This window comes from Aegilops tauschii, chromosome 1, assembly GCF_002575655.3.
Source record: "Aegilops tauschii subsp. strangulata cultivar AL8/78 chromosome 1, Aet v6.0, whole genome shotgun sequence".
Classification (NCBI taxonomy): domain Eukaryota; kingdom Viridiplantae; phylum Streptophyta; class Magnoliopsida; order Poales; family Poaceae; genus Aegilops; species Aegilops tauschii.
The window spans coordinates 362,739,503-362,749,475 of NC_053035.3; the positions used below are offsets into that span (position 1 = coordinate 362,739,503).

Here is a 9,973-nt window from a genome sequence, read left to right on the forward strand (position 1 = left end):
AGAAAAGAATATCTTTAATGGAAGTTGGAACATGCAACAATGGATAAGAAGAAGAAAGTAGGAATAAATGGTGCGCGGGCTTTATTGGTTGTCTGCTCACGCTATTGCCCATACTGACTGACCACTACGCTGGTGGAATCCACGCTATCCCAAACGGCAATGCACATCTTCATCACTTTTTTGCTCCCATCTTCTCCATACAACTAAGCAATTTTCCCCGAGGATAACTTAGAAATTTGCAACCACCTTGCATTTGCAGTGCGTAGAGACAGTTGACACTGACACTCTCTTACGAGCAGCAAGAATGCAAAGTCTGATCATGACCAAACAAGCACATTACCACCATTGGAGAGGATGGTTGGTGCAAAGGCTGACCTAAGCTTGCATGTGAGGAGCAAGTAGGCCAGCCACCGGATCATAATTAGTCCAGACTTGCAAAGGAGCAAGGAATATACCAAGAATGTCCCACGGAATAAACTCATGTAAAATGTCCAGGCTAGATGGAATGTACCGAGAATTTTGATAATTATTCTATCTGAGTATCTACAGCTTCCTTCCCAAGTAAAGTGGAAGAAAAATTAACCAGCCGATACAGGATGAACTACATGTCCACTCTCAGATTATCAAGACATGACTAAACTCTCCCGAGCTCCCAATGCAAGAGCGGAGAATGCATGCAAAGCAAAGGCTTAACTTATTGCATCCAGCGCGACTCTCGCAACTTCAAGGATAACTCTCCATCAGAGGTGAAGGTGCTTATGTTCAAAAATATGGTTTTTGGTCCTGGCAACAAAGTTCAGCTGCTTCCTTTTGGACCAGCTCGACATGGCGACAAATTCATCAGGTGAAGGAAAACATCACAGAAGAATCAGCGCCGGCCGAGTACCCTACTTCTAATGTTATTCCTTGACTTCACCATAGGTTGCCTGGTATTACTCTTAGGCTTTGGTATGTCACCCAGCTCCATTACTTGTATCGTGCGCTGCTTCTTTGCTGTGGCGGATGGAAGAGTACAGTTAGATAAACCACAAGATCATATATGTGATAAAAGAAAATATTGCAACAAAAAGACGACACGAACCATTTTCAGCTTCCTGATAACGTTCCTGGAGCCTACGCTTGGCTGCTTCCAACCTTACGTTGCTTTCCAAGCCATCCTGGGTCTTTGGCCTTGCCGACTCTAACCTGACTCCTGATGAAGGCTGCGCACGAAGCCTTGATTTCTGGAGTCAAAGGATAGATATAAGTCATGAGATCTTAAGCATCATCATAGCTTAAGTCTCAGTAACATGTGATACTTACATCCACATGACCCATTGCAGGTTTTCTTTCGACACCGAAGTGTTCCTGAGTCTGTTTGTACTTCATCTCACCGATGGGCTTCTGTTGAGTAGCTGCCTTCATTGGTCTCATAGATCCAGAATCAGAACTCAGGGGCCTGGATTGCTTGTTGAGCATGCCATGGGGCTTGGCTTGCAAATTTGAACCTTGAGGTTTTTGCTGGTTTGTATGCCTCATTGGTGGTTCTTGCCTTGTCAATTCTGGCCTCCTGAACTGATCTCTTTCAACAGTTCCAACAGGTCGAGTAAGTTCTGGTTTTGACACAGTTGAATGGTTTGCAGGCCTCCTGCCATTGTTTTCCCTCTTGTTTCCAAGGCGGACATCATTGTTGTGTCTCAAGTCTGTCATAATATAATGTTAGTTACCACAATCCGTGGAGTGCTAGCATAGCAAGGGAAAACTAAGCAATTTGGGTAGTTGTACTCACTTCCATCTTCATCCATTTCGTCAAAGAACTTCAGGTTGCAAAGGCGAACAGGCAAAATAACAATGGAAGTTAATTAGCTTATTGTTCGACACTAAAACAATTCAGATAGCAAGAGTGGATATATTAGTACCTCAGAGAGTTGAATGGCAGTAGTCTCAGGTGCAAAGAATGCTCCTTCATCCAAAGGTGGAGAAGGAAGGCCTTCTTCTTCTTCATCATCATCCACAACAGAAGGGTTTGAAGTTCCTGGGGAGTTGTCTACAGGTAAAAGCAGCAATAATATAGTAAGCTAAGAGGCTTGCAACTGAGCATTCATTCACTCAGAATTAACTCTGAAACTGATGGATGAAATAATGTAACATTGAACAAACTCAGATCCTTTACCTGCAAGGGCAACGTTGGTAGTACTGACCCACTCATCAACCAAAATTTTCCAATCCCTGGAAACACAAAAAGCAACTGAAGATGTCAACAATAGTTTACAAGATTGCTTTGGACTCATGCTAACAAGGTGATTTTCTCATTTTTCTTTGGGATGCTGAACAAAGGTAAATTGTGAGTATGTAGCAGTGCAGATGGACTGGTACTGGTCAAAATCTTTTCGGAACATGAGAGAAGTAATTTGCCTCACTGAACTCTTCAAATTCAAGCATGAACTAGTTCTATAAAGCCAAACTAGATAAAGGTTCATGAAGCTTACTGTATGAGAGCCAGCGCGAGGTGACGAATCTGCTGCGAGCTGTGCTTCCGAAGGCCATTAACAGCCCTCCCAATCTCAGTAGCCTACGATGAACAGCCCCAAAGATAAGCAAACCAAATAACAACAAAACCAGATATCTCGTATGCGGTATGCAAAATATATAGGTACCTTAAGCGTGGAGACGGACAATTGCATCAGCTGCAGCCTCCTAAGTGAGTCGAACAGAGTAGCATCCGACTGCAAGACACCGTTTGTGTTTTAGTTCAGATCAATGCTAAGTGCTCACTGGAGTTGACAAATAACAGGTTTAGCAATGAATGGAAGAACTGCACAGATAGGAGTGCATACATGGTCTTGCTTGTGCAGCAGGAGCTCCTTGATGCGGAGGACCTCCCCAACGATCTGTGACTCCTCATCGATCTCGTTGGTTAGGGCCTCCAGCTCCTCAGCCTCCGGGTCGTCATCCTCAGCGTGGTGGTCCTCCTCCGCCGGCGCGGCCGCGTCCTGCTCCTCCTCCACGTCGTTGTCGTCGTCATAGTTGTGGCCGTAGTTGCTGGCGGCGGCGCGGCGGAGGCGCTCGTCGTCCTCGGAGTCGGAGTCGTCATCCTCGCTGATGCCGCCGCCGAGCGCCCCGCCCCCGGGCGCGCCGAGGCTGCTGCTGTCGACCTTGCAGTCCTTCTCGGGGACGCGGCGCACGCTGCCCTTGTCCTCCGCGACGGCGGGCGTGGCGGGGGGGACGGAGCCGGTGCTGGCGGTGCAGCCGTGGCAGGAGGGGCGAGCGAGGAGCGCGTTGAAGAGGCGCTCGGCTATGCGGTCGCGGCGGCGCAGGAACTCCTGCGGCTCGTCGGCGGCGGCGACGAGGATGGCCTTCTCGATGGCCTCGCAGATGCCGACGCCGGCGCCCCGGAAGAAGCCGCGCCACCGGTCGAGCCCGTCGTCGGCCATCGCCCCCGAGATCGCGGCCCCGACAGACGAGAACAAACAGCTAGCACTACTAGAAGAACCGATGCTCCGCCGATTACCCCTTGTGAAATTATTACTACGCCGCGGCCGAGAATCTAATCCCAGCCCCCGATCGCGAATCCGATGCCCCCCGGAATCCGCCGATCGTGAAAGCGAAATTCGCCCAAAAATCAAATCGACGAACAGAAAACGAATCGAGAAAACCGAGTCGAGTTGGGTTAGGTTTCCCTTCGTTGGTTGCTTGGCCCCCAAGTGCCGGTTTCCTTGAGGATTTCTGCGGCGGCAGGAAGAACCTTACCAAATCCTATCTGGCCCTTGCGGAAAGGGGGAGGTAGGGTAGGGTAGGGCTGGGGGTGGGAGGAAGAAGACGGTGCGGCTCGGCTGGGCTGGGGGGAGAAGGCGAGGCTAGGCGAGGGCGATGCGACCACCAGGAAGGGTCGGGACGGGATGTGGACGGGGCGCGGCGGGTGGATAGGGACGCGGATGGCAGGGTACGCTACGCGACCCGAGCCCACGAGGACTAGGAGCACCGGCACGCACGCACGCACAGCGCAGCTAATTGAACAAGAGCTACCCGCGATGCGACGACCCCTCCCTCCCGCCCCGTGGGCCCAAAAGGCCAAAATATGCGCGGTAAAACAAACCGGGTCGCGTCACCGCTTCGCTTCTTTTCCTTGTGCAGGAGGGGGGCGGGGCGACGCGGCGGCCTCGTGGTGGCTTCTTTGGTTTGACCCCGCCGAGTCGAGTCGAGTCGACATGCACTCTCTTTCTCCCGCCTCCCCTCCCCTCCCCTGGTTTTGTTTAGCAGTAGTATATAGTTTGGTACTGGCATTAACTACTTCGATCGCTGCCCATGATTTACTCCATTATTATCGGCAGTGCCAATTGATTGCCTAATTTCGTTCTCATCTCACCAAATATCCCTCCAAATCAATCAAACATAACTGTTCACTACTCCATTACTGAAATGATTTTGGTTTGGGGCGTAGTAGTTCTTTTTGAATCAAAATAAACCTATAATATACTAGTATGTTCCGGATAGCAACGTTCTGGAGCCCACCACGGGTCCATGACAGCGTAGTTACCTTCTGTAGACTCTAGTGTAGTTTTCTGTTTTTGCTACAGCAGGGGTGGCTCGTTGCGGTTAACGCCCTTGGCTCAGCTCCAGCGGTTGCTTCCAAAATGGCCCAGGCAACCGTATCCCTGGGTTGTTCCACGGAAGGATTCTCCACGCGCAAGTGGCATGTGTTTCTTGCTTCCTTTTGGAAGGAATATGTGGCTCTTGCCATCTCTAGCTGACCTCGGTGCACCACAGACTTTGCACTACTTCAGTTGTGACCTTGTGGCTGCCTCTCCTATGAGGCCAGCTGTCGTGGTTTTGTCACGACAGATGTCCTAGAAAAAGGACTTAATCATGCAGCCATCGTGACGGTTAGCTTAAAGGGGTTAAAGCGGACAAAGGATGTGGAGAGTTTATACTGGTTCGGCCCTTTGCGGTGAAGGTAAAGGCCTAATCCAGTTGTTGTGGAATTGCTAAGGTTTTGATGACCAGAGAGCGAATCCGCTATGCCTGGCTCTCGAGTTGTTGTTTTTGTCCCTAAACCACCGCCGGTGTTGAAGATATAGACCTTAGAGTCACCCGCCAGGAGGGGCCGGTTTACTCATAATGGTCATCGCCAGAAGCCCGGCGCCAAGCTTGAAGACGGTGGGCCAAAGATGGGCTTAAGACCCGGATATGGCTTAAGGCCCGTAGTTACAATCATCATTATGGTAGAACTTGTAGTGTAAGGCAAGAATAGTTGAGAGTCCGAACCGGACACTCTTATGAGCCGGCCGGGACTCTAAGAGTTGCTGGGTGTCAGCCTCCTTATATAAAGGGACGACCCGGCAGCGGTTTAGGGGCAAGAAAGATCTCATCGAGAGCCGGGCATAGCAGTTAAGCTCCCTGGTCATCGAAACCCTAATCAATACCACCTCAACTGGACGTAGGCTTTTACCTTCACCGTAAGGGGCCGAACCAGTATAAACCCACGTGTTCCTTGTCCCGTTAACCCCTTCAAGCTTCCTAGCGGCGATGGCTCCACGACTAAGTCCTAGCTTGAGGACATCTGCCGTGACAATTCCACGACAGTTGGCGCCCAGCGTGGGGCCTGCGCACGGTGGATTTGAGTTCTTGAAGGGCAGCTTCGAAGGGCTCAAGGGATACGCTGTGGGCCGGATGACCAAGAGTCGTCGCGGCAAGCTCTACATCGACGATGCAAACTGGGGCCCCGACGCCGGCTCAATTGAGTACGGGTACCGGGTCCCCTTCGGCGGAATTCATGTTTTCATTGGCAAGATTGGTGAGCCGGGCCCTGAGCCGGATCTCTGCGCCGATCTCATCGAGACGGCTCAGCGTGCACGACCCGCCCGGGCCCTGCCTGCCTTAAAGCATGCTTTTGTGGGATGTATCCATGGAGGGCTCTCTGATAGATCTGGATCTGGTGACGAGACGGCCGCCGGCTCTGACGGCGAGTCGTCCACCGATGAGTCAAACTCGTTGTATCAACTTCAAGATGTAGGCTCATGGGTTGTTCCGATGGTGACAGTATTCCGGACCCGTTTGAGCCGCCAAGCCGGGTTGGAATCTTCATGGCCGGTGCGCAGCCTGTTCAGAACCTTGCTGCTGGAACGGGAAACCCGATGCCCTCGCCGGCTCAGGTGCTGATGGATCTCACAGACAAGATGACAGCCCTGTTGACCGCCGCGGTTGACCCGGCGGATCAAGCTCAGCATGATGCGGAGGTGGCGCAGTTAAAGTTAGATCTAGTGAAAGCCAAAGAGGATCTGGCAGCGGAAGGGATCAGGATGGCTGCGCAGAGGGCGGCTCTCGACGCCCAAACCCAGTTGATTCAGGCGCAGTCCTTCCGACTCACGATGGATCAAAATGCGTCCAATGAGGTCATGAGAAGGAGGCATCAAAAAGCCCAATCTCGACTCCCTCCGGTTTACGATCCTCGAAACCTCTTCAACACGCCAGGTGCAGGGTCTAGTAACCCGCCAGGGATCATAGTGCCCGGGTCTGGGACCCCTGTTCAGCCACAAGTGATGGGGCCTCCCCGGGTGAACCCTGCCCCGCCTCAGTATGTGCCAATACCACCGGGTCATTATGCTAACCCGCTGGAGAACATGGTTGCCGCAGCAGCACGGCTGGCGGCCCTCCCAATTGACGGCGACTCTCCGACGGCTATTGAAACCCGCCGGGTTAGGGAACTCCTTCAGACAGCACTGGCGCAGCAAGAGGCGTACTCTTACAGCCGGGACAGGATCCACTCGACCCCTCGTCCAGGCCGGAGCCCGAGTTATAGCAGACACATGGTCTCAGCGACCGGCTCAAGTAACGTCCGACGCCACGACCCGCCCCCTGGCCACGGCCCGGCTCATAACGGAGCCTTTCACGCAGCAGACCAAGACAGAGCGCGGCAAGAGGCGGAGCAGGTGCCTCAGTTGACGGCTTACCAGACTCCCCCGGCTTGTCCGACGACTTCCGTCGACGTGGGTATCCCTACCAGGACTGGAGGTGTCCCTTGTTTAGTGCCAGCTCTCCGTAATGAGCGTCTACCAAAGGACTTCAAAGGCCCTAGGAAGGTGCCTAATTACACGGCTGATTTACAACCCGCAGCCTGGATCGAAAGTTACGAGATGGCCATGGAACTGCTGGAGGTCAGTGAAGCGGCAATGGCCAAATACTTCACCATGATGTTGGATGGGACGGCCCGCACTTGGTTGAAAGGGCTACCACCGAATTCCATCGGGTCTTGGGCCGAGCTGAAAGCCCGGTTCATCCAAAACTTCAAGGATACCTGTAGGCAGTCTATGTCAATTGTGGATTTGACTAACTGTAAGCAGCAGGAGGGTGAGTCTACGACACATTGGGTTCGCCGGGTTAAGGAGATAATACATTCCTCCGATAAGATGGATGCCGGCTCTGCAGTCTTAATGTTGGAACAGAATTGTCGTTTCGTGCCCCTGAAGATGAAACTCGGGCGGCTTAAGCACGACTGCAATGATATGGGTACACTGATGGCGGCTCTCGTTAAGTACGCCGATTCTGATGGTACCAAGGACCCCGCTTCAGATGATGAAAGGACAGGGAAGGGAAAGAAGAACGGCAATGGCAAGGGTCCTCAGCATAACCCGGGGAACCAAGGAGGTGGCAAGCGCAAGGCCGATGGTAGCCTAGAGTTCGTAGCCAACGCCAGCTCACAGGGTAATAACCAGCGACGCAAGGGGAAGCCCCCTCCCCGAGCCGGCGGGTCAGGCCCGACGCTGGAGCAGCTGTTGAATGAGCCTTGTCCAAGGCATGGCTCTAGAGAGAAGCCAGCTACTCATCTATGGAAGGATTGTGCAATCATGAAAGCCTTTAAGAATTCCAACGCCTTTAACGGCAACAATGGCCCGGGCGGTGGCTCAGGTGCCGGCGGCTTTCATGGCCCGGGCGGCGGCTCAAATTCTAATCCTCAGAACGGTCAAGGGGGCTTTAATCAGCAGTCTGGCCAGGGTCATCAACAGCAGCAGGGGGGTTATCAGACCAATCCAAAGCAGCTTAGCGGTGGACAGTATCATGTGTTTACCACCAGTCTGTGTAAGCGAGATCAGAAGCTTCATAAGAGGGCTGTGAATGCTGTTGAGCCGGCGGTTCCACGCTACTTGCGGTGGTCTGAGCAGTCTATAGTGTGGAGTAGGAAGGATCACCCTCCCCGGGTGGATAATCCGGGTCACTTGGCCTTGGTGGTGGCTCCTCAGGTGGGAGGATATAAGTTCACTAAGGTGCTCATGGATGGAGGCAGCAGCATCAACATCCTTTATTATGAGACTTTCCGTCGTATGGGGTTGATTGATAAGAACCTCAGCCAGTCAAACACTATTTTCCATGGTGTGGTACCTGGTAAGTCGGCTTATCTAGTCGGCAAGATCGAGTTGGAAGTGGCCTTTGGAGATGAGCACAACTACAGGGTGGAAAAATTGACCTTTGAGGTGGTCAAGATAAGAAGTCCGTACCATGCCATATTCGGGCGGCCGGCTTACGCCAAGTTCATGGCACGACCGTGTTACGTGTATTTACAGCTCAAGATGCCGGGTCCTAATGGGACCATTACGGTTCACGGCAGCCGGAAGGTGGCCCTGGAGTGTGAGGAAGGCGATGCAGCTTATGCAGAATCTGTTTGCGCAACAGAGGAGTTGAAGTTTTACAAAGACAACGTCGACCCAACAGATATGACCTCTCTGAAAAAGCCGACTACGGAGCATGAGCCGGCAATGAAATTTAAGTCGGCTGATGAGACTAAACTTGTTGATTTCGTTCCAGGAGATTCATCTCAGCAGTTTAGCATCAATGCCAATCTGGATCCAAAATAGGAAAGCGCGCTCATCGAGTTCATCCGTGAGAATAGGGACATTTTTGCATGGAAGCCGTCTGACATGCCAGGTGTACCTAGAGAACTCGCTGAGCACACTCTCAATGTTGATCCGAAATTTAAGCCGGTCAGGCAGTTCCTTCGGCGGTTTAATGAAGAGAGGCAGAAAGCTATTGGTGAAGAGGTGGCCCGGCTCTTGGCGGCCGGGTTTATCGTTGAAGTCTTTCACCCAGAATGGTTAGCTAACCCGGTGCTCGTACTCAAGAAGAACGACACCTAGCGGATGTGTGTGGACTACACGGACTTGAACAAGGCGTGTCCGGCTGATCCTTTCGCCCTTCCCCGTATTGATCAAATTATTGATGCTACGGCGGGTTGTGAGCGCTTAAGTTTCTTGGATGCTTATTCTGGATATCATCAGATTAAAATGGCAGTTAAGGACCAGGAGAAGACGGCGTTCATCACTCCCTTTGGAGCCTTCTGCTATGTGTCTATGCCCTTTGGACTCAAGAGTGCACAGGCGACTTATCAGCGTTGCGTGCAGAACTGTCTTCATAACCAGATTGGGCGCAATGTTCATGCTTATGTGGATGATATTGTGGTTAAATCCAGGAAGGAGGAAACCTTGATAGATGATCTGAGGGAAACCTTTGATAATCTCCGGGTCTACAAGATGATGCTTAACCCGGCCAAATGTGTTTTTGGTGTTCCCACAGGCAAGCTCTTGGGTTTCTTGGTTTCTAACAGAGGCATTGAAGCTAACCCGGAGAAGATCAAGGCCATCACCTCCCTGGCTAAGCCGGCGTGTATAAACGACGTCCAGTGCCTGGCGGGTCGTATTGCTGCTTTAAGCCGTTTTATAAGCCGTTTGGGGGAGAAGGCTATGCCATTATATCAGTTGATGAAGAAAACTGATGACTTTGTCTGGAATGATGCAGCTAATACTGCTTTTGAGGATTTGAAGAGACAGCTGGCCGAGCCCCCAGTCCTTGCTGCTCCGGTTGACAAGGAGCCTTTATTGCTATATGTGGCTGATAACACACGAGCCGTCAGTGTGGCCATGGTGGTGGAGCGCAAGGAAGAGGGTAAGGAGCATCCGGTTCAGCGACCGGTTTATTATGTCAGCGAAGTACTCATTGAGTCCAA

At 51.9% G+C, this 9,973-nt stretch overlaps 1 protein-coding gene across 1 annotated transcript; it reads right to left on the bottom strand.

Annotated features, from left to right (window-relative positions):
- Positions 1-508: 508 nt before the first annotated feature.
- On the bottom strand, positions 509-4,205 carry LOC109755080 (probable mediator of RNA polymerase II transcription subunit 26b). The gene is made up of 9 exons (XM_020313967.4): positions 2,817-4,205; positions 2,637-2,705; positions 2,469-2,551; positions 2,153-2,208; positions 1,899-2,026; positions 1,769-1,796; positions 1,303-1,682; positions 1,082-1,223; positions 509-993 (listed from the first exon to the last, which is right to left on the bottom strand). Exons 1-9 carry the CDS (start codon positions 3,411-3,413, stop codon positions 869-871), a joined length of 1,608 nt encoding a protein of 535 aa, XP_020169556.1. The 5' UTR covers positions 3,414-4,205; the 3' UTR covers positions 509-868.
- Between the last annotated feature and the right edge of the window lie 5,768 nt (positions 4,206-9,973).

Excerpts from the sequence above, each read along its gene's own strand:
- LOC109755080 (XM_020313967.4), bottom strand. The coding sequence starts at position 3,413 with ATGGCCGACGACGGGCTCGACCGGTGGCGCGGCTTCTTCCGGGGCGCC. Across the intron at positions 1,683-1,768 it reads CGAAATGGATGAAGATGGAA|ACTTGAGACACAACAATGAT; the intron begins GTGAGTACAACT and ends ATATTATGACAG. Across the intron at positions 1,224-1,302 it reads CTGCAATGGGTCATGTGGAT|AAATCAAGGCTTCGTGCGCA; the intron begins GTAAGTATCACA and ends CTTTGACTCCAG.